We start from the raw sequence: 25,288 nt of genomic DNA on the forward strand, positions 1-25,288 counted from the left end.
TAAAAATGTCTTTTGAAAGTGTTTTTTTTTTTTTTTTTTTTTTTTTTTTTTTAAAGAACTTACCTTGTTCTTTTGGCCCAGGGATATGATAATGATTCAACAAAAGCTATTTTCATTTTTGCATATTTCCTTCTGGTTCTTTTCCACCTCTGCATAAGATTATTTTCATAATAATGGGATGGTAGTAGATGCATAAACATTCCATCTGCTCCTATTTTTTCACCTAACTTTATATTTTAACCTGATTTATATTCATGTTGTCGATTGTATACTATTCAGTCATATTCATTACTCATGATTTACTGAACAATTCCTTTGTTTTTAGTCTAAGGAAACATAACTGAAGGAGTTTGCTGATCAAAGTAAATCTGCTTAAGAGTTTTATATTCCAGCCTGAAAGGGAAGGCTCTTCATATTTGCTTGGTTTATGTGGGTAATTCATTACCTTGGGACCACGAGAGTGGAAATATGTAAACGTCGCCTTAGATTTCTTTGGGTTTTGGCCCCTTGTGCTTTGCTTTCATTGGAAAGCGGTTCCATCTCCCTCTTCTCTCCTTCTCTGCTTCCCTCGTTTCCTCCCCCCACCCCCATGGTTTGTTTTAAAACATGTTTCCAGATTGGCTGTGTTCCTTCTGTAGAGGATTATTCAAACTCAAATAGGGCATCTGCCTCTTGAGCGGCTTTCCTAGTATGGTGTGGCTTTGCTCTTTTCCTGGCTACAGCTCTTAAGGGGTGGGACTCTGGTCTCCAAAGAGTGTGACAGAAATTTACTGGTTTGTGAATGCTCAAGATGGGCACCTTTCTATTCCTCATTACCCAGAAGCCAGGGAAATCTCTAGAGCATGATGATTTAATGTAAGGTTATTTGCTCAACGGTGGTTTCAATTTCTATTAGCCCCTTGCTGAGGGGGTGGTACAAATAGGCTTGGGATTCCGGTCATCCTCTGCAGAATCTTTGAAGCATGTCAAAAAAGCAGAAATTTTCAAATTGCGCATTCTTTCCTGGATTATTGGTTCTCTAGAGCCAACCATTTGTAACTTAGTTGTCTGTAATTCCGTGGACAGGCCTTCTTGAGAGAAGTTTCTGCAAACTAGGCTGGCAGCACTGCTGCCTACTTGTTACTTCTTGTTACTCTGCCTTTTTAAAGTAGCCATGTTGAAGGTGCTTATCATCAGGGCATGTAGTTTTGTCAAATGTTGGCAGACAACAAGGGTGGTCTCAGCAGGAAGCAGATCAGGGATACCCTAAAGTAACATTTCCCACCAAAGAAGAAAATCTTGACAAAATGTATCTTGCAGTTAACATTCAAGGCGCTAATAGCCCATATAAAATAATACTTCACATGTGCTTAGAAAAGGCAATTAGCATATTTATGAACATTCACAGCACATCTGTTAAGGATTGCACCTTTTCCTGCTTATTAATCAGCAAACAGATTTTGAGGAATTATTATGTACCAGGCCTATTCTAATGCTTAGGATCTGGTAGTAAACACCATTAGAAAGTGATATTGAAGACAAGTAATGAGTAGTAAGCTAGTCATACATTCAACCAATATTTGAAGTCTTCTCTGTGACAGACTTTGCTCTAGTTACTGAGGACTCAGAGTTGAACCTATCTTCGTGGAGTCTACGTATTTTTTGGAAGTCAAGGAAGAAGAGCACTACGAGATTTCATTGAAACAGAGTTCAGGATTTGGGCTGAGGAAAAAAGAATTGTGCTTTCTTTTTTCCAGAGCACTTAGCTAAGTTTCTAATAGTAGTTAAGGAAGAAAGAGACTTATTTGCCCACCAGAGTGAGTCCAGGGCTAACCTGAGAGTTGTCGAAGTGCTATAGGATTCAATTAGGCCAATAGCAGCTCCAAATCAGTGCATGCAAAGAAGGGGCCAAAGAAAAAATCAGGTGAAAACTTGAAAGTAGCATGTGACATACAAGAAAAAAGTTAGTGCTGATAAATTCCCGAGTAGGCCATATTTTCCAAGCCCAGTGAGGAGAGTCGCAAAACCTTATGACTGTTAGACTGAGAGTTGGGACTAAATGAGAGGGAGTGATTGCAAATCCTGCCTAATGCATGCAGGGGGGCAAAGGTCAAGAGGAGGGCTGGCGGAGTACCTAGGATTGCTCTTTGGCTTGACTGGCTCATTCCTTCCTTAAGGGTCCTTAGTGGGTGGCAACAGGGAAAGCCAAAAGAACCATCTGGGTAAGTTTTGACTTCCAGCAGACTTTTTATTATAAGTGTTATTTTTGGAAGAGCCCTCCTGCAGGCGTGTCATCAGCCTCATTTCAATTGGTGATCTAGAATTCTTTGAAATCCAGAAACCTAAACTAATTCAGGAAGCAGCTCCTGCCTGGGAACACTCTATTTCCTTGTCTTCTGGGTGTCGAAGAAATTTTTTTTTTTTTTTTTTGGTCTGGCATGGTCTAATTGGATGGGGAAAATTGGAAACTCTGCTGGCTAGGCAGTAGCTTTTTTCATTTTCCCCAAATCTCATACAACTACTTTCGGGCAAACAGAAATAAAGCCAATTTCTGTCTTGCTCTTGTTGGCCTTTTCCTGGTGTATTATAGGGTGAGGGTGGCAGGAGCCGTGCATCTTTAATAAGTTTCTAGGCTGAGAATGGGATGTTGGCGAATTTTCCAGCGGAAGTCCAGATTTATCTACGGGCATCATTGGTGAAATTCGTTCTGATTTCTCTACCGTTTATTCTGAGCAAACAAGTTCTTTGTAGCATAGAACATATTGTGCAGGTGTTTGACATCTGGTGTGTATAGAGTCCAAGTTTTTAACCTGGAGTTCATGGACTTCCAGTAGGGTCTATAACAGGCCATGAGGTATTCAGGACCACCTGAAATAATATGCAAAATTTTGAGAATGTGTGTGTGTAGGATCACTTTTTTGAGGAGAGAAGCCATAACTTATATCAGATTTTCAAATGATGTGTGACTCAAAGTGGTTTTTAAAAATCACAAGTGGTTTAAGTGGTTATCCTGATGATTTTTGCCATTTTCTTCTACAGGGAAACATTCTGGACTCAGTCTAACTTGAAAGTCAAATGAGAGATTTCAAATTGTAAAACATTACTGATTATCCTTTCTCTGATTTGAACAGAGTCCAGAATTTCTCTAACTTGAGCAATTTTGTTTCTTTTCTTGAAACACATTCTGAAATAGAATTAAAAATGACAGAAAGTGATGGATACTTGAGAAAGTTTTATCTGATTTCAATAGTTGAATACACACTCTTTGCAAAGTTCCCTCTTAAGTATAAAGCTTAACTTGAGGTTAATGAGTGTGGGTGGAGCTTTGAAATGCCAGTTGTCATAAGCTACCTGGATAAAATGATAGACACAAAAGATACAGAAAAGCACCTCTAAAGGTACTTCAAAAAATAGACGAATAAAAGCAACTTCATGAAATGCTGCACTGAAGACCTTCAGTTCTCAGCTGGGTCACCTAGTTAAGTAAATATAAAATCTTTTTCAGTCATAGCTTATTAAGTTGCTACTTGATTTTGCTCTGAGCCTGTATTCAGGGGATTCTTTTTAAAGAATGGGTAGCACTGAATTGATACCCATACATAATTTGCGTTTCTGATGTTATCTTAAGATTCTAGGAGACTTTGGGAGAGTAGAAAGATAAAACCAGACCTCAATCCTTCTTTTCTAATCTTCATTCTACAATAGATACAGATATCATATATAGCCAGAACTGAGAGTAAAGATTTTATAGAAAGATCTCACTGAACAATATTTTAATAATTGATTCGGTTACTTCAGCTGTGCACTCAAACAGCCAGGCAGCAGCTCAGAAGCAAATTAATTGGATATGGTCCTGGTTTGATAGCTCACAGCCTAAGACTCAGGATCGAACAACAGCAATGACAGATAAACTGTTATGTCTTTTGCTTATTTGTTGTCTTGAATGCCAAGTCCTTCAGTGTTAAGGAAAAGGTGATGGTGATCTGTCACCATTGTTAATTAGAACAGGGTCTGGTACCATTTCGTTGATCAGAGAGGCCTATGGATCTGTGGATACAACTGGATACTCCTCAATGTATTTCGTATTCTCCTTTTGGCAATATGAACTAGAATCAGAAACATTTTTCTTTAGGAGCTTCTATTAGCAGATTTATTCAGAGCAAGTCCTCTAGAAAGAAGTCTATTAAAAAATGCATACCCTTACTTTCTGCTAATTATCATAGTCAATAATAGTAGAGGGAAATATTGATTTACAGATGGAGAATGTAGGCCCTGAACACTTATTTGGACATCCAAAACCTCAGCTGCAGAGTGTAGGAAGTGACCTGCTGCTTTACATCAGAATATAGGCCTCTAACAAGCTCCCTGGATGTTTGACTATTAACCTTAAGTTACTACAAAATATTTTGATTTGAGGGCTTTTGTGGGAAAGGAATCAGTCTGTAATGAAAGCAGATTACAAGCATATCTTTATTTATTAACTTTTATTGATGGAAGATAGGGTCATATTCCAAAATAATTAGGCATTTTTTCAACAGGAAGAAGGTAATAAAATGGTCCTTTACATTTGCTTAGCCTGTAAGACATTGAATAAATTATATTCTTTATTTCAACAAATACTCAAGGAAAATAATGCTGATGTTTTGATTGCCTGTCATAGTGATTAAGATAATGCTACAGGAAGGGAGGGAGGGAGAAAAGAAAGGAGATAGATATTGCAGAATAAAGAACATGTTATTTAAAAATGTTTGCAATGTTTATCTTCATAGGACAAACATTGTAAAGGAAATAGTCTTGTCAATGTTTCATCTTGGGTCTTTTCTGGGCTTTCCTGATGGCTGAAAAAAAAAAAGAATCTAATTCATCTTACTTTTGTATTTGAGAATTTAATGATGGTTTTGGTCTCTTTGCTTGAACTTTTTTCAGTTTTTCATCTATTATCGAATATTTTTATGATGTACATCATGATTATAGAAATGGCGGTCTTTAGAAGTTTTCAAATCAGGACTCTTGCTTCTGGTCCTGTTAGTGAGATCATTGGGGCACTTCATCTCTGTCTGTCTTTCCTGATTACTCTATTTTCAAAAGCTGAGATTCAAAATGTCCTGTTCTACTTTGCAAAATATAGTGTTGATATAAAAAGTGACCATGGGCAAGGTTGCTAGAGGATTTGGACTTAGAAAAGGGGAAAGGCTTTTTTTCCTCTCCCATTTTTTGCTTCATGTGTCATTCTTCCACGTATTTGGGTTTGCTGGAATTAAGTGCTCAGAATTGCTTGTAGAAATATCATATCTAAATTCTTGGAGAATGATATTGGTTGGCTAAGATAGAGTTTGTAGAAGATAAAGGGCTAGGACTCTGAAGAGCTGGATTTTTCTGAAGGTAGCTTGGCAAAACAAATAGACACGTGTGAAAATTTGCCATTCTATTCTAGACATCTTAGCTTTAATGGTCTATGCTTAATAAGTTAATATGTGTATCTAAAAGCAAGGGGGAGTGTTTATTGGCCTTTTTTGCTTTTACTTCTTTGGTTGAGTTATGTTTATATTTATTCTTTTAACATCCTAAAGAGAATTGTTCAGTTGTAAAGATCATAGCCAGTTGTTTTTAGATCTACACATTAGCTTCAGAGACCAAGATATAAGAATTTGGGGGTATACACAACAAATGTTTCACTTTCTTCTTATAATCTTGGAAATTCCATTATACATTCTATACCCAATTTCCTTCTTTTGTCAAATGGGTTGCTTGGCATCCAGCTCAGCTACTAACGCAAGTCACCACAACAGGTACGGATTCAAATATCATCTCAGCAGGCTGGGAGCCAACTGAAGAAAATGAAGATGAAAGAGACAAACACCCCAGTTATTCTGGATCAGGCATTGATGATGATGAAGATTTTGTCTCCAACACCAGTAAGAATAATCAATTACAGTAGAACCATTCGTACAAGGCTTACCAGTTTATCTGAGTGCTGCCCAATATTATCTGTCCCGGGATGTAGTATGAAAAATGAGCATAAGCCTATGATCGCACCTTAGTTATACCTTGATGAGATCATAAAAAGAAGGAATAGATTTTGTTTTAATGGAAGACAAAACATATTTGGAGGAGAAATTGGGAAAATATCTTTTATTAAATTCCTAATACCTCATGTTCTTCTCATTTTTTTTTCTATTAGTGCAGTTTGCTGTTACAGATTCTCTTTGAGAATGGCATAGTAAAATATTACAACAAATATTCATTCTGTACCTACAGTGACGCTACAGTGATCAATGATCAGAACACAGTGTGGGAAATTTAGTTAATATCTCATCACAAATTCTTAGTAAACTTTCTTGAGGATGCTTAGATGAACTTAGGGGTCATACCATCTGGGCACAAGATAGTTTATGTTACTTCATTATATAAATGAATACATTAAAATGGTTTATGGTGCTACCCTGTTATAGTGGAATAACAGGTCATCATTAAGAAATTCTGTGCCCATTGGTTTTCTCTTGAGAAAGATTATTGAAGTCACTCAAAAATATTAAAAGTAGATGCCGAGAGATACTATTTAGGCATAGAACCATTAAATAGCATGCACTTTAATGGAAGAACAGAACCGTCAAGGGTTGGTTGATAAAAAGTCACAGTGTATATAACTATCATCACAGCAGACGTAGACAGAAGTGGCATCAGTGATTATGGAGAAAACTGGACCCAGGAACCACACTCTCCTCTCATTCACCATGAGCATCATGAGGAAGAGGAGACCCAGCATTCTACAAGCACAAGTAAGAAGGATGGAGGTCAGCAGTTCCGGGCTAGATGAGTTAGTGAAGTCATTCCAAAGGACAGGGAAGACTATTTTCAGACATTGGCCACATCTTCTACTTCCACACGGCAATTTTTTTTTTTATCCCCAGAACATGCAAAGCTGCCAAATCTGCACACAATTTTTAGAAATTGGAAGAAAAATGCTAACTTGTCTGGTTGCCCAACAGGCCAAAATGTTTATAAATATTTAGAAAGTTAAATTTTAAAGAGATCTGAGATATGGTTTTTGTGTTAAAGATTCCTAGAGGTTCCACTTGGGTGATTTTTTTGCATGTTTATGGAAACGCATAATGAAGAGCGTGTTCTTCCAGTGCCTGATAGTGGTATCTCCCACGATCTTCGGAAACTTTATTTTCCATGAAGATATTTGATGAATCCAGTTTCTTCTTCACATTCTGTTCCTTACTGCATTGTAGAAAAGCATCTCTTAATCCTCTTTGGAGGAAAGTCAAAGTCAATAGCTCAGATGGTCTATATTTGAATACTATGACTGTTATTTTTCTGTTTTTAAGCCCAGGGTAAATTTGGGGAGGCTTTGATGCTGTATTTTCTACTTATATTCAAACATCTCAGGTTTTCTAAAACAATTTCAAGTCTCACTATTGGACAATGAGGATAAGATAGAAAAAATAAGAAGTATATATACTCCTTCTTTTATTTTTATTTCCCAGAGTGCTGCTTATCATATTTGAAATAAAAGAAGATTTAATTTAAGATAACAACTTGTAGCATTTTTAAAACTGTGGCTCAACCATTATTCTCATAGTCCTGCATGCTCCTAAAGCAAAATGTAAGAAATAGCCACTTGAAAGCCAAAGAGAGGAGCAAAAGGGGTTTGGGGACCCCAAGTTGAAGGAATGTCTTCCGACAACAAAAGAAACATTTCAGACTCAGCTAGGACATAGGCTAATAAGGCCTGGACATCGCACTGAATATACCCAACAGGCCTCTATCTTACTACTTATCTCGATAGATTTGCCATACACATGAGGGTTATGGGCTGAGTTAACAACAGAGTCTTCCGATAGAAGAAAGAAATAAGAATCAGAAGTCTCTTCAGAATGGGATTCTGTACCAGTCCTCTTTGCGACCCAGCACTATATTTTAGAAATTATTTAAGACAGTTTGTACTTAAAAAGCAGAAAGATACTCAAGAGGCTTGGAATTAATGAGTCTCTTGTCAGAAGTCGTGGTGGGAAGGCATCATTACTGATGGGTAGTTGACAAGTCAGACATAACAGAACCTAAGAGAGGGAAGACAGCACCAGCCACAGCAATTCTCTTATCAGCATTTGCAAAACATGAAGAGATTCTGGTGGGTGACCTCTGGGCTTTGTATCAAAGAACATTACAACATAACAGACACTTCAAAGAATTATGTGACTATCTCACAGGACAAAGGAAAGGCCCTGGGAAAAATTGATAAAGCTCTCGAATATTATACGAAAATGATCCGCTTTTTGATTATAGTATAAAACTCAAATATGAAGTAAGGATGTCATAATCTCGTTGGAAAAATTATGCAAAAAGCCATACACTTAATTTATTCTTGTTCTAAGAATGTGCATATAGTTAAATAAATGTAAAAAGGCTTATTTAAAAAAAAATAAAAAGAACATTATGCGTTCTAGAAGAGAATCGACCTTCACGTTTGCAGCGGAAATCCTATATTCTCTGCTAACCCCTGTGCTGAAAACAACAGAGGGTCTACTGGCTAGTTAAAGGGTCGCTGTGTTTAGAAAGATAGTGCTAGAAGGAGTTAGAGTAGTGTGTGTGTGTGCATTTTTTTCTCTTCCTTTTCTTTTCTTTTCTTTTTTTTTTAACTTTGAACAGGCAGTATATATTTGGATAATTTTCCTTTTTTTGTAATTGCACTCAGTGGTTTTTTAACTTAATTACTTGTCAGGAGGCAGTGATTTAGTCAGTGGGAAGCAAAGTTTAAGATTTTGGATATTTTTTCCCTCCCATTGATAACAAGTTAACCTCAACAATGTTTTGGTCAATGCTAGGGTAAAACAAGGACAATGAGTTTTATTTTTTAAATCTTTACTACTGTAAAATCGCACATATTTTCTAAAATAATGAAATACAACCTGTTTCACAAGTTGCATAATACACTTCGGTTTGGCAAGTTGATAAGCTTTCTTTTTCTCGAGAACTAAAAATTTGCTATTTGTTGCTCTAGATGAAAATGTCAGTGGCTTTCTGTTTTTTCCCATAGGCATCCTGATTCAATTTTATTCCATTTGTCCTTTCAAAAACTGGACAATGACAACACCGAGTGGTTGAAATTTTAAGCTCATCACATTTATACTGTTTATATAATGCCAAACACTGGCTAGAATGGTTTTCTTCCACTGAATTAATTTTGTCAAAAAGTAATTTTGACAATTTTAGATGCCATATAAGCATAACTTCATAATGTGTCAGTGGAGGAGCATCCCGGGCATTCCCAACATCTGTGCCAGGCAAATCCACTGCTGGTGCTTTTCCAGTGCATATGATTATGAGTCATGTGACTACCACTTCAGAAGGCCTCCTACTAGGCCAGGACTCCCTAACCCCCAGCAGTGGACTGGTATCAGTCTGGTCCGGTACCAGCCCATGGACTCTTAAGAACTGGGCCACACCGCAAGAGATGAGTGGCTGGAGAGCCAGCAAAGCTTCCTCCGTATTTGCAGCTGCTCCCCCTGGTTAGTGTCACTGCCTCAGCTCTCCCTCAGATCATCAGGCATTAGATTCTCATAGGAGCACTGGTCCCTGGTGCCAAAAAGGTTGGGGACTGCTGTGTTAGGCTATCTTGTTATCAATTGTTAAGTAATAGATTTCTCCCCCAAAAATCACTGGAGCAAAGAAATGAACTCTTTGAGCAGTTCTCAGAATATATGAGGACTCAGACTCCAGTAAAATAAGAACGATACTGGAAGTTCATAAATTGTGGCTTAGTTCTGACTGTGCCAATCTGGCTATATGATTTTAAGCGAATCAAAACTTCTTTGGGTCCCATTGATTTCTAATATCCCTTTCAGAACATCAGTTCTCTCTCTCTCTCTTCTTGCTTCTTTCTTCTCCTACCCAAGTATATAATAGAAAGCACCTAAAATAGAAAGCTTTGTCTTGGTGAGGAAATTGAATAATAATGGCTCATAATAGACATTCTTCTCACAGCCCGGGCAACTTCTAATAGTGCAATGGAAGAAACTGCCACCCAGAAAGAACAATGGTTTGAGAACGGATGGCATGGGGTATATCCCCAAACGCCCAGAGAAGACTCTCATTCAACAGCAGGGACAGCTGGTAATGGATGGTTTAACAAATAGACTTGGGTAGAAACTTCCTCTTGGATTAAATGTTAAACATTGAGGACATTAAACAAAAAGACATTGAGAGAACTGTCACAAGACATTAAGGTTCCTTAATAAATTACGGTGCAGTCAACACAGACCCAACCCTTAATAAATGCTTATAACAAATCACTTGAACAGGAATGGATATTAGCACATAAAGGAGACCCAGACAATACATCTTTGTATATGTCACTTTCAGATCTAGTTTTGCGTTCCCCTGGTGAGATTATAGCAGAGACTCTAATCTTATAAAATACTCCTTTTTGTTTTTAAAAGAATCTGCTCTTTGATTGATGCAGGTCTAGGCTTTAAAGCACGGTTCTAGAGAAAACCGGGCTTCTTAGAAAGCATCGGTCAGAGCCCTAGTGTTTGAAGAAATGGAGCCAGACATTTTAAGAAAAATACTTTTGTCCTTGGCCCTTTGTCCTGTCTGGAGATTTCTCCTTGAATGTGCAAGGTTTTTTTCTTAGATTTACAAAAATCACACCTACTCTTGGATTGTGGGATTGTGGAAATTGGAATCAAGTCTTGTCATCATCTCTAAGTGATGCCAGATAGCTTGATTCTTTTGTCTGCATGACAAAAACATTGACATGCATTTGTAAAAGAACGTGAGTTCTATATTCTCACTTTGCATTAGTGAGAAATATCCTTATATCTCCATTTTCGATATAGAATATAATATATAATGTCCTTCCAGTGTTTGGCAACTTCTTAATGCATTCCTGGCAGATCAATGGATTCGGTGACTGGCTATGTGGTGTGGTTGGTTGTTGCTAAGGGGTTACTATTGTAATCTTTACTACCTATACTTCTTCATCAGCACAGAATGAAGCAAAAGCATGTGCTACATTCTTGCATATCATTTATGGCATAAATCTCATTGTTAGAAGGTGATGCTTCTAACAGATTCCGTTCACGCTTTTGAGATGAATGACATTTACTTTCATGTTTATCTCATGGAAGCTGTTACCCGATTTCTTCTCTAAGTCTCTACCAGCCTAACGTGCATTTCTCTTAGACGTGGTTCTTTCGGAGTGACATCGTGTGCTGGGACTCTTACACTTCTTCCTTTTGGGGACGGTGGCAATGTGGCATGGGTAAAGAGCTATTTCTCCTTCATCTTCTCTTCATGTCTGTAACTCACCCTTTTTTCCACTGGTGAAGTCATTAATGCTTTTGTGTCCTGATATCAGGAAGATGTTTTCATTGTCTTTCTAGAGAAAAAAAATTATTAAAAAGTCAGTTTATCTCTGGTCAAATGTCAACTAACACTTTGACAATTGCTTGAACTGCATGGTCACAACAGCCTCAACCCATGACAACCATCCAAATCAAAGAATGACAACGCAGAGTCAAGAGGACAGTTCCTGGACTTATTTCTTCGATCCAATCTCACACCCAATGGGACGAGGTCATCAAACAGAAAAAAGAATGGGTAATAGCCTCTGAGCTTGTTTTATACTATGTTTTTGAAAGCCATCAAATGGCCATTTTCCTAGAAATATGACATTGGTATTAGACCAATCTGCTTTTCTAAGGACCTTAACATTTCTTCGAAAATTAGTTTTCTCGGTAGGAGTGATTTGTACATTCATCTGATTACAAAGTCCTGGGATGAAAGTGAAGAATTTAGGAGGAGGGTTAAAGAGAAATTAGTCCAAAGATGATGGGAGTGGCAGTCATTTTGAAGGAGCAGTTTGAAGATTTCTTTTCCATTTACTTATAAGTGCAGGATTTTTAATAGACTGAAGCAATGGATTAAATGACTATTTCCATTTTAGACATTGTAAACCCAACAATAACTTGTCTTTGGTAGAGAAATCTTAGAGATCAAAAATTGGTGGTGAGTACTCATTCTGAATAAGTAACTAAAAAGCTCAGGAAACTTTATTATTTACTCTTGTCATATTTAGAGATAAACATCATGCCTAGTAGCTTAAGATTTAGACCATTCTTGGCCCTCAATAAATGTTTGTGGATTTAATAAGTGGACAACTTTTACACGGGATGGAATTCCTGTTTTCTTAAACACCATTCTTGCTTACCTGTAAGCAATTCAAAAACAGAATTAAACAAGAGAGAGTAAAAAAAAAAATACTAGTTGTTAATTCTTCAAGAATGGAAAATTGTGATTTCAGTTGACTAGTTTTTATTTATAAAGGAAGTCTTCCTTTATCAGAACTGATGACAACTTTCTTTAGAGAATCTGCAGAGTTGCTGGCAGGTAGTGTCCCTCTTTTCTCAGCCTTTACGAAGTTGAAGAACCATGTTCCTTACTACGCCCACGAATAATTACTCAAGTTTTATTTTGTTTTGTTATTTAACAAGATGTCTTTGTCACAGAAATGTAACATTTCAAAAAGGGAGATAAACCGAAACAACCAATATAGGGATGCGAATTTCGATTCCTGGCATTGAATATGGAATCTGGTTCCAAACTGCCAAGAGTGTGCATAACACGAACCTTACTGAAAAGAGTTCTAAGAGCACAATGAAGATGTCTCTTGATAGTGAATTGAACAAAATTATCTCCAAAATGAATCCAATGGTTTCTATGATTTCATTTCTTGAGAATACCTTATGTCATACCTAACTATTAGTGATCCAATATCACCAGATATTAGTGATTAGAAACTACATTGGTATTAAATATCTGCTAAATATGCAAGGCATTATGGAGATACAACAAAGTATAATTGATGGCCCATGCTCTTAAGGAACTTCAAATTTAACTAGGAAAAGAAAACATTTAGCATCAAGATATATCTAACAATATGAGACAGCAAGTAATAGATATCAAATGAAAGTTGCCAACAATAAACACCAAAGAAATTCAGAGGATCCTCCAGAGAGGTTCAGAGAAAGGTGGGTTGGATTTGGTTTTTGAAAAATGGGGGAAAACTTGAATAGTTAGAGAAAGAAAGTCAGGGAAGGTTTTTGTAGAAAGTAAACTTATGTAAGAAGAGGCATAAAGGAAGAAAAGCCAAGGGATGAATTGGCCAGAGTGAATGAATCCTTTTGTCATAAAGGAAGATGGGTTTGAATGGCTAGGTTGCGGCCATCATGCTGAGTGGCTGAAGTGCTACATGCACACTCAGCACACATGTTTATGCACATGACTGCTAGAAGCTCTGATGATATGCATGGTGGAAAACCAAGCCAGTCAAACAACTTCAGAATCAGTATTAAGTCTCCGTAGTGAACAGGAAGATATTCTGTTAAATTGATGAACATGTCAAAGACAATACAATTGGCTCAAATCATAAAATGATGTGATACCTCGTAAAGAATTCTACTTTTAAAAGAGAAGCTGAACAAGAATGTCTAGAGACCATCAATAGGAAGGACTTTTTCTGGTAGAGCATCCTTTTGGGGTTTTGATTTGGATAAGCTAGTCTTTCTTCTTTTTTGAAATCTGGGATAATAGTCAGCATGTTTTGTCCTGCGAAGATCTGATTTTCTTTCCTTTTTGTATGTAAAGGCTGCGGTATAGATATGGGTGGCCAATATTTTAGTTTTTCCCTCTGGAGCCATCTGGAATTGATGAAATCTCTCTAGAGGCAGTATTGTGGGTGGACTTTGAATTGGAGAGCCTGCAATAGTGATGACGTTTATGAATAATTTGGCCTTTACTTCAGGACTTGTTATTTCAACAGAACTGATCTGTGACATTTTAAAAAACATTTGTAAATATTTCAGTGAAATTTCTGTATCATTCAACATGGTACCTATTAAATTCCAAAGATACCTCCTACTTGTATTCACAGGAAGACTGACAGTCCCTGACATCCACTACTTATTTCTGCCCCTGAATACTCTCCGTAGCTTCTGCCTAGGTAGTATCGGATGATGAGTTTATGTTTTATTTGTACATTCACTTTGTGAAGTGGAAGAGGACCAAATGAGGGAAGAGAGCAGCAAAGAAAGTTCTTTTGCCCAGTAAGGGGGTGTGACAAAATGGTGCCTAAACCAATGCACTTAGTCATTCCTCCGTGTGTCAGATCTCTTGTGTCTATAAGAAAGGCATAGGTTACGTTTCTGTCTCTCCGCAAGTTTTGGGAAGCTCATCATGTGTTCACTTAGAGTCCTTCCAGACTCAGCAAAAATAAACAAAAATTGTAGCTGTCATACAACTCAGCCCTTAAATGAAAGCCAGTTGCTTCTTGTGATGTTCTTTTGAAGAAACCACAATCTCTTCTAATTCTACAGACATGAATCAGTATGGGCTTTCTTTCTTCTTAACCAGGTTTGAATATAAGAATAATTTAGCTATAGATCATAAAACATCCTCAGGTAGCAGTTTAGGAAATCAAACAATAACACTGATTTAATTCCTTCAGATCTGGACTCCAGCCATAGTACAACACTTCAGCCTTCCACAGATTCAAACACAGGTTTGGTAGAAGACTTGGACATGATGGGACCTCTTTCAATGACAACTCGTAAGGATAATGACACTCAACTCCTTTATCAACCTGTGTTCCTGCTTCAGCTCTTGCTCACACTGGCCCAGACTCAGAGCTTGGTGGTAGAATGATGCATTTAGTGCTTTATGGCTCAGCTCAGCGCAGAGCATGAAAACTGTCTTCATTTCTATATTTTCTTGATGGGGTTCTTTAAATCTTATTTTGCCTTCATTCTTGGTGTTTTCCATATTCAATAACTTTATGTTAAAACAAGGAAAAAAAAGGATATGGGACTTTGTTAACTTGATTTTCCTTCCCTAAATAGTGTGTCAGTGACACCCAAGACCATGGCAAAGACAGTGATTTCTCTATATTTTAACTAACCATCTCCTTTTGATTCCCATCTCAATCATGGCAGAGGAGGGGTAGGATTGTTTTAATGGTTGTGAAAAGACATTTTGGGACCAGATAATTATAGAGAATAGGGAAATCACATCAGCCCCCAGAGGAGGGGCAAGGCATGTTGTTGACAATTGATGAAGGTAGCAGGAAACATTTGCTAATATCTCTTCCTATTACTAAACATCTGGTAGAAGCAATGCTAAACGTCTAGCAGCCTTAATTTCCATTATATGTACAAGGCTATCCTAGACATCAGCCTGAAGTCATTCATAATTTTTTGACAGACTATGAAAGAAATCCAGAATTTCTGAAATACGAGGGCTTTTATTTCACTGCTTGTTGCACATAATGGACAGAGTCCTTCATGTGAGCCTTTTCAAGCAGAGGGAAAAAAATCAGCAACTATGTGTTGATCATCAAGAATGTAAAATAGTGTTAAGCATCAAAGGAGATGCAGATGAGCAGAAGAATAGTCTCTGCCATGGAGGATCTTGTATTTCCACTTTATGTCCCTATTGACTTTTGTTCTGATGTTGGGTTTGGGATTTGGTGAATATCTCTCTCCTGGTTGTAATGTTTACTTGGTGGTGGACATGGCTTATGGGTGTGCTTTATGGAGGGCTTGCACCTGTAACTCAGAGGTCAGTACTTTTCTTAGAAGAACACGAAAGAAATTAACTTGAAACTGTCAAAGTGATTTCAGATACGGGCAATGGTTCAACCTCAAATTGCATACATGTCAGTGAGAGCCCTGTGTTTGCCCAGGCAAGCGTTTCCTGGCATTTCAAGGCAGTGATGAGAATCCCTATTAACAGATGAGATCAAAAACCTAATAGTAGAGTAAAATGGTAACTTTAATTTAATGTTCTTTAGGAGGGACTTAAATTTCCTTTATAAACTTGATCTGACTTACTTGAGCAAGTTATTCTAGATGAACTTCTTCATCTTTTGTGGTTGCAAGTATGTGCTATTGTGGTGTTTATTTTTTCTGCAGTCACACTTCTTGACACATGCCAAGATATTTTTGATTATTGACAGGAACATCAGGATTCAGACATTACTTTCTCTGTCTCTGTGTTCTCTGGTTTTCCTGAGTGACTGGAAGCACTGCTACGAGTTCAGTCAGGAAGATCCAGGGTAGACAAACTTTGGCTCAGACTTCATGTTGGCACATAATCTTTGTTGATTATACTAAAAATCAAAGGGACTTAGGACCCAACGAGGGGCAAAACAGGATTCTGTTGTATATTTTGATCTGTCAGAGGAGAATGGCATGCACAAACCTTGATTTTCTTATCCATCTATCTGTCTGATACTATTATAGCTAGGTCCTCCCTTTCAGGACAAAACAGAGGATATTTGTTTCATGGCTTCAAATTAATGTTGGATTCATCCCTTATTGCAACAGAGTGGAGTCATACTCAGAGGTTCTTTACATCACATGGAGGCTTGGAAGAAGATAAAGACCATCCAATGACTTCTACTCCAACATCTAGCAGTAAGGATTGTAAAGCTCAGGTGGCTTCTGCTATTAAAAACAATAAAGTATGGGTGTTTTTGTAGTGTTTTTGGTGGAGGTACATCAATTGGCTGCTATTATGCTGTTACTTCTGATCAGAAGGTGTGCTGGTGATGGTTCTCTAATTTTTCTGCTTTGTAGACCTCTTAGAAGCTGTTGTACATTGAGCGCAAACTATTTTCTTAGTCTTAAAGGTTGGGTTCCTTAAACTCTCGAGTTATATTGCTTATGTATGATTTATAATTGGTGTAAAGGTCTGAATGATATTACTTTCTATTTTCCTTGCATTAATAATATTATTTTGCCATTTATACTACGGACCATAAATCATGGTGCTGGTGAGTAAGAAGCAGTGCCTTTCTGGCAAAGGAAAGAATAAGGCTTTGGGTCTTTGAAACTGCACATTGGCTAGTTCAATTACAGAGAGCATAATTTTACCTTCTGATTCAATGATGTGTTTCCTCCACTTCATCAAAGGTGGGTCCAATTGAGTAAGAGCTTAAGATTATTTAGTACGTGAGCTGACTTCAAGGTCACAGTTGTAGTGGCATAAATCCTGGCGAATGTTACGAGAAATGCCTCTCCTCGGTATTAGGATTACTAAAATCTCTTCCACTGAGTGATGTCCAGGTGGTGCCAATTGCAAAATATTGATTCTGTGCAATAGTGTAACGAGTTGCACTATCGTTTGTTCTGTGCTCACAAATAACAAATGGAAATCTTTCGTAGCAATTGCACATTCTAAAGACAAGCAGAGGATGGTGGTGGTCTCACAAATGCGGGTTTACCACTGATTCCACTTCCACACAGACAGGAATGATGGCACAGGTGAAAATCCTCCTGAAGACTCAACTACTTCAGTAGAAGGTTATGCTCCTCATTTCCCAGACTCAGAGGGGTACAGGACCCCCACCCCAGTGACCCCTGCTAACACTGGGTCTCCTGAAGTTACTGAAGTCACTGTTGTTGGAAATTCCAATTCTGATGTTGATGGTTCCTTACCAGGTAATTTGCCTATTTGTTATCTGGTTTGCTTTCTCTATATAGAGAAACGACAGATATTTTCATGTTACAGGGGATATTTTCTGTGTGGGCCGTGATTAGACTGATTTGTGACATGAGAATGGCTTGTATCGTGTCATCATTTTCGTGCAAGTAAACTTAGGTTGATTTTATGTATAGAATGCTTTCATTTACCGGTGTAATTTTCATTTATTTTTGTGACTTGGTTGTTAATGGTAGAATTCTTTTCTTTGTCTCATTCCTGATTTTGTGACATAGTAAGTTGAACCATATGAAACTGATATTTTTGTAGGTCAAAGAAGTTAAATATTAACAATTTCATTTGATTCAACTAATAGATGCTGCCTAGTTAGTAAGGTTTTACCCAACATGTGAATAATTTCCATATACTAATATCTTTGCTCTGAAATTATCTTTTACTGGTGATGGATTGGTGAATTTTACTTTTGGTGAAGGGTTTGTGAATAAATCTCTTCTAGTTATGATGCACACTCAAAACTTTATGATACAATCTACTGTTAATGAATAAGCATCATTTCTCTTGCTGTACCGGCAAAGAGATGACTGAAGATGACTTATTCAATTAACTTGGACATGGACCTAGAATGAGAACGAGACTTTTTTTTCTCAAATGCTTCTACTTTTCTTTGTTTCCTCTTTTGCATTAAGAAATTAATGTTGAAGAAAACGGAACTGGAAAATACCTACTCTGGTTAAGAAACTAAAATCAGATTCTTTCCTGCCAGTGTCAGTTATCAAGTACTTCTTACCACTCAACCACCAGGGCATATTAAAGATTAGTGACTTTAATATACAGTAGTCCCCCTTTATCTGCGGTTTTGCTCTTCTCGGTTTCAGTTACCCATGGTCAACTGTGTTTTGAAAATATTAAATGGAAAATTCCAGAAATAAACAATTTATAACTGTTAAATTGCGTGCCATTCATAGTAGTAGCTGATGAAATCTCGTGCTATCCTGCTCCATCCTTCCAGAGATGTGAATCATCCCTTTGTCCACCACTTAGCACTGTAAATGCTACCTACCCCTGAGTCACTTCTTAACCATCTCGGTTATCAGAACGACTGCTGTGGTATCACAGTGCTCGTGTTCAAGTAACCCTTATTTTACCTACTAACGCCACAGTTACATAACTTTTATTGTAGTAGATTGTTATAATTGTTCTATTTTATTATTAGTGATTGCTGTTAATTTCTTACTGTGCCTACTTTATAAATTAAACTTTATCATAGGTGTGTATGAACAGGAAAAAATGGTATATAGAGAGTTTGATGCTACCTATAGTTTTCAGGCATCCACTGGAGGTCTTGGAACGCATCCCCTGTGGATAAGGAGGGACTACTGTATTTGTGTGTGTGCAGCATAGCTTCTTTCCCTTCCCTCCCCTGCAAAGGAGAATAAATCTTATGAGAACCTAATATCTAAAACAGCTGACAGCTATGATGCTCTGACTGATGTGATGACAGAAAACCCAGAATGCCACATGCGTGGCCTCTGTTCTCTGGGCTGCCCCCACGGGGCTTCAAGAAAAACAGTTTTAAAAAATATTAACCTCAGCAATATTGGCAAGACAGAGCCCCTTAAATCCTTTGATTCTTTATTCAGCGTGATTCTGCTCTCAGTTATTAAAAATTCCAACTTTTAATTGTCAGTATTCTTCTGGAGAAATAAATCTTAGAGCGCTGCCTAATTTCTCTTGGCAAAATAAGGCCTATTATGCAACCTAATGAATTTAAATTTTAAATGAAAAATTTTAATAGTTACAATAGCCTAGATTACACAGCCTATCTGTTAGTAAATAAAATGCTTTCTACAAAATAGATGTTCACATATGCCAATTTCTTCTACATTCCATGATGGTATAGACAGATATTCCATGGTTCTCCATGGATTAAATAATTAGTTAAGTGATCTGACCATCACCCTCAGTTTTCTTCTAAAACATTCTGACAAGAGCTCATTTTGTCTCAAACATTTTTCTCAGTCTTTATGCTTAATGTTAAGAACTAAAACATTTGAAATTGTGGTGGTGGTGGTTGTGATGATGCTGGTGGTGGTCTTGGTGGTGATGGTACCGAGGGCAGTGGTGTAAGTATTTCAGCAAATGCTGTTTTCCTTTATTCTAACCATCAGCCAAGGAACAAAACATTCTGTCCCCTCTGTACGATTACATGAGATGTTACAGATCACCTACCTCCACCTTTCAGAAAATAATGATGATCAGATTATTGTATATTCCTTATGGGTACCTTCATAATGGGCGACTATAGACTTTTTACAAAACCATTGTCCTGTTTTGTTTTAAGATTTTTGGAAAACATGTGGGAAGGAGGGAGGAGAGTAAGAATTTTCATATGCTGAATCCAAGATCTGACCCGTGGATCCAGAGTTTAGCAATTCATAAACTTGTCTCAATCTAAAGCCTTTTGGTAATGGATATTTGAGAAGATGGATTATATTAACTCCTGGTGTTGAAATGCAGATTTCATTTTTCAAAAATATTACTATTTGAAATGTATCCTTATAACGAGATATACATTGGTCACGTGTTTTTTCCCCCATTTTCTTCCCACTTATTTTCAGACTCATTTTCTCTAAATAAGCAGTTGATTTTTCTCTTTGGATCTTTACATAATTCGACCCCCAAATCCCTTATTGCACACTAAAACATTGTGCTATTTCCTGCCAACCAAAAATCTTTTATATGTCTCATGACCTCAGATCACATTTGTCATAATCCAAAGCATGTAGTCCTAATTTCAAAGATATAATATCAAATCCCAACCTCAGACCTGTAAAGACATCATAATATTTTTGTTAGAGTGTTACAGTTACTGGGTTTCTACCAAAGCCACACTTCCTTGATGGACTATACTGTCTTGGTTTACTTAATTTGAATGAAAGCTCCAGCCCACTCATCCATGGATTAAGCAATGAATAGTAATTAATATTGTGGGCCTGTTCAAGCCTCCTTTGCCATCATTTTGGTTACCTTTAAAAGACTAAACTGTGTGATGGCCTGCACAAAAATGCAAACGTGTGGAAATACAGATGGCAGTGTGACTGGAACACACAGTACTAAATCTTCTCTGATTGTTTCTTACAGAAGACCAAGGCTCATCCCATGACCCCAGCGGGAGGGCCCATACCACTCATGGATCTGAATCAGCTGGTGAGTTTAAGCTGCTTTAATCATTTACTGTGATCATCATTGAACCTACTGATTGTTAATGAAGTATAAGTCAGTGTCTCTCAAAAAGTGGTTCTCCAGCTCTCTTGGCATGCATCATGGTCACAGGGAGGGCTTAGTAAATCGCATTGATGGACTCCATCTTTAAAGTTTCCGATTCTGTAGGTCTGGGTTAGAGTCTGAGCATTTGCATTTCTAATAAGTTCCTTGGCGATGCTGATAGTGCTGAGATAGTATCTTTGAGAACTACTGCTTTGGAGAAAATCTTTCCATCTGAAGGATCAGAAAGAATTCCAGCAAGGGTCTTAATTTAACATTGCATTATGCTAGAGTGATTAAGAACATGGGTTTTGGAGTAAGAATGACCTGAATTCAATCCCAGCTCCTCCACATACTACCTGAGGACGTTGCTTAACAAATCGGAGATTCAATTTCCTAACCACTAAATTGGGATAATAATTATCGTAAGACATTGTTTTAAAGACTAAATGATAGAATACATGTAAAGCATTTAACATAACCCCCAGCACATGGCATAATAGTTAGCATTTATTCAGAATTTACTGTGTGCCAGTGGCATAGTTCTAAACATTTTATATGTATTAGGTTGAACCATATGAAACTGCCATTTCTGTAGGTTAATAGTCAAATATATCAGTGCTTTCATGTTTCACCTAGTATTAACTCATTTAATTATCCTATAAACCCTGTGACCTACGTAAGTACTATTATTATTCCAATATTACAGATGTGGAATCTAAGGCTCAGAGAGACTAAATAACTCGGCTGAGTTGATAAGACTGGTCAGTTGAGTGGTGGAGCTAGATTTCAAGCCCAGGGGTCTCACAGCACCTCTCCTAAGCACTGTCTGGAGAAAGCACTCTGTAATGACCATAATTACACCAGGCATGCATTATTAAATGGTTCTTGTTTGCTGTGACTCAGATCACACCCATGGAAACATTACTCCAGGCAGCCAAAGTCTGACATGAGGCAGGTTTACTTGTGACCACAGATACTGGGGCTATGAAAGCTGTGCCAGTGCTGTCATACCGTGGTCTCCCTGAGCGTCACCAGTCCAGGTGACCCCCTCACCCCCATGCAAGACTGGTCATCCATGTGAACTAGTGTCCTCCCTTCCTTCATGCCTATGTTAGAAGTGGGGTTGCCTCCAGACTTAAAGTTGAACTATCTCTGTGCACATATCTCAGACTGGATCTCATTTCCCAACTGCAGTGTAAAGTGTCCCTCTTTGCAGAACTTGCTTTTCCAGCCAGCCCTACCCTGGCTAGAATTGCAGTCCTCTAGGGCGCAAGGGGAGATCTGCTGTGTCTCGTTCATCTTGGCTTTTGCTTGAAGTGAGAATCAGGTGGGTGGGAGCAGTCTCTTTTGTGTATTGTTCAAATGGGAGGTTTCGTCTGGTTGTACACACACCCAGATCTTTCCTTGCTGGGAGCATTTTTTTGGAAAATCCAAATAAAGAGATTATGATCCATTAATGGCCTCTCTTTCAAATATCAAAAACTGCTATGAGTCAGATAAGACTAGCAAGAGTGACTGTACTCTACGGTGGTTTTCAAGGCCAAAGATCTCCAGTTTAGGTGGCCAATATATCAGGACCTGTGCAGGTGAACCCCTGTCAAGGACCAAGGACTCTGGTAGGCAGGTAGAGAAAGTGCTTTGGACTCCTTCTGAGGTTAGTAAAGTCAGAGGCCACTGTCAAAATGGCACGGGGCCCGTTGAAATAGCTAGACAAATGGTAAGACTGTTTTCTTCCATTTTGAATTTAACAAAAATGTTAAATTGCATAAACAGGAGCCATCATGTCCAAAATAACCACTATAATTGAGATTTCAATGTCCACCATGCACAGTCTAAAGTTTGACTCTCTCGGGAAAGCTTTTCATTTAAGGACCAGCCATTTTCATCCACTGTTGCCCAAACAGACTTCCCTGTTGTTTTTTTTTTATTTATTCCCTTGGAAGCTTTCAGGATTCTGCAATGGGTTCCATTTGGTAGAGGAAACAGAATTTGTTTTAGTGCGATGTTTTCAATTTTTGTTTTGCACGATAAAGGAAGCATTAAAAGACATAAATTAAAAACAGAACTTTCATTTGGGTGAGTCTCTTTACAAAATGTCTGAGAAGTTTCTTTTAAAACATCATGCTTCACTCATTTTGATAAGCCTCCAGTTTTGACTGGTGGCTCCTTTGTCTTGCAATGCTGCCTCCCTCTTTGAAATTTTGTTTGTTTCCTTATTCTGTTTTGTAGGAGTAGAAAATATTTATTCTTCACAAATAAAGCATGTTTCAGTAATATATTAACAGAGACTCTAATGGGGTGATTTTTCATAGGCAGAAAAAGCCATGACCCCCCTAAGCCCTTATTTTATAATATTTATGTTTGTTTCAGTGATGACATTGGATTTGATTTTTGTATTTACTTTGGACTTCCTGGAGCATATGAATCCCCTAGGGATCTTTTAAAATGAAGATTTTGATTTGGTAGATTTGTGGGGAGGCCTGAGTTTCTGTATTCCCGGCAAGCTCCCACATGATGCCTATGCTGCTGGTCTAGGGACAACATATAGAGCAGCAAGGTCATAAATTAAAAATAGAAAATAACTACACACGATTACCATGCGTGTGTACTTCTTTAAACTTCTGTAAAATTCCAATGAAGTGGATTCTATTGCTACCCCAACTGAGATTGGAGAGAGTAACTTGACCCAACAGAAGTTGCTAGCAAGGGACAGAAGCAGGAGTCAAAAACAAGGCCGACCTGCTCTAGAGCCCTGCACAACGCTGCTGCTGAGAATTCTCATGTTTTTGATGAAAAATAACATTTCCAAACCTTAGCCTGAATCAAACTGAACTTTTCTGGGGAAATATTTTTCTTGTAACACACACACACACACACACACACACACATACTTGTGTGTGTGTGTGTGTGTGTGTAAATATATATATATATAGTTTGTGGCTTGAATCTAAACAACTTGCAGCGATGCAGGACACAAAGGCTGGCCCTGTGTGCTGCTCTAAAGCCTGGTTATGCGTTCCAAACTTTGGCTGAGAAATGTTTCTCCCCTCAGGACATTCAAGTGAGAATCGAGAAGGCGGGGCCAACACGACCTCTGGTCCTATAAGGAAACCTCAAATCCCAGGTGAGTTTCAAGTTGTTGGGGGGTAGGAGGTGGGGGGAAGATACTAAAAGCAGGTCTCTCTGAATGTCCCAGAAAGAAAGAAGCAACCAGTTTGAAAGCACAGTCTCCTAAATGTCTAACCTGAACCTGATTGTTCCTCCTTGTAAGCCAAAGATGAATGAAAGCATTACAGCTTCTTGATAGAAAATGATGGAACATTCTTTTCTTCCTGGTTCCATAGATTGGCTGAGCTTACATTCAGACTTGTCCCTGGACTGTCCCAAAGAAGTGGCTTGTTAGTTACTAAAGCTTCCTTCCCAAATGAGTGATCAACCAGGGGACTCTATGTCGTACCCCGGTCCTCCCTATCCCAGCTGAGTTTGCCCTTTGTTCCTGGAGGTTGGAGTGAAACTGTCCTCTCACATTGCAGACGTGTGTTTGGTGGAATGAAAATATTCTGGTCCCCAAACTACTGTTTCTTGAGGGACAGTCTTCACAGATCCAGACAGAAGAAAGTTTCAGAAAGTTTTAATGTGCAGTAAGGGGACTGGGGCACCAGGCTCCCCTAGATGTCAACATTTACGGCATTGGAAGCAAATTCGTTATTTAACTTGGGCTCGAAATTGAGCATTTGTAAAGGAGGCTTACGAAAAAAAGAAGGGTTTTCCCAGGGTTGTAGATTATCGTTTTAACTCTCCACTTTTCAGAGGTCTCCAGATTGCGCCTCTGGTGGGCGAAGGGAAGAATGTGGTATGTGCCTCCCCCACCTTTGCCTCGGCTTGCCTGGGCACTGCTGGAGGCAGGGCATGTGCAGAGGGAGTGGGCTGCCAGGGAGCAGGTGGGTGGGTGAGACATAATTATCTATAATCAGGCAGCAGGATTCTTTCAAGCTCTAGTGAGAGTGAATGTGGGGCATCTCAGAGCTGGAGAATGAAAAAGAACAGAAATGTTTCCCTCGTGTCGGCCTCCCCTCCTCCTGAATCGACCTTGCTCCTCAAACTCACCTAACCAGGTAGAGGGCGGGCAGAGGCAGTACTGAGCAGGACCAAGACTCTCAAAGAGGGATGGTATGAATGACTGCCCATCTTTCCTGTTTCTCAAGCTGTCATTCATTGCACAGATGTCCGACCCACTTGGCAACTGAATTTATTCAAGTTGTCAAGTCATATTTTAATCCTGTTAAAGCTTGATTTTATTTTTCTTTTCGTTTTTTAATTAAAAATTATTGGGGTTACACTGATTAAAAAAATCAAATAAGTTTCAAGTATACAATTCAACAGTAAATCGTATATATTGCATTTTGAGTTCACCAACCAAAGTTAGATTTCCTTTCGTCACTGAATAATTGACCCCTTTTATCCCTATCTACCTCCTCCCTCCCTAAAATTTAAAATGTGTATAACATTTTATTAGTCCATGAGTGATACATTAATT

At 38.2% G+C, this 25,288-nt stretch overlaps 1 protein-coding gene across 1 annotated transcript in view; it reads left to right on the forward strand.

The window, feature by feature from the left end:
• CD44 (CD44 molecule (Indian blood group)) overlaps positions 1 to 25,288 on the forward strand; it is a 72,633-nt gene that overhangs the window by 39,532 nt on the left and 7,813 nt on the right. Inside the window, exons 6-14 of the mRNA XM_025044046.1 lie at positions 5,769 to 5,894; positions 6,618 to 6,758; positions 9,970 to 10,098; positions 11,458 to 11,586; positions 14,492 to 14,593; positions 16,368 to 16,457; positions 17,289 to 17,483; positions 20,626 to 20,691; positions 23,804 to 23,875. Coding sequence (XP_024899814.1) covers positions 5,769 to 5,894; positions 6,618 to 6,758; positions 9,970 to 10,098; positions 11,458 to 11,586; positions 14,492 to 14,593; positions 16,368 to 16,457; positions 17,289 to 17,483; positions 20,626 to 20,691; positions 23,804 to 23,875 — 1,050 coding nt within the window. The remainder of the gene's footprint in view (positions 1 to 5,768; positions 5,895 to 6,617; positions 6,759 to 9,969; positions 10,099 to 11,457; positions 11,587 to 14,491; positions 14,594 to 16,367; positions 16,458 to 17,288; positions 17,484 to 20,625; positions 20,692 to 23,803; positions 23,876 to 25,288) is intronic.

Source organism: Pteropus alecto, unplaced genomic scaffold (genome assembly GCF_000325575.1).
Source record: "Pteropus alecto unplaced genomic scaffold, ASM32557v1 scaffold71, whole genome shotgun sequence".
Lineage (NCBI taxonomy): Eukaryota > Metazoa > Chordata > Mammalia > Chiroptera > Pteropodidae > Pteropus > Pteropus alecto.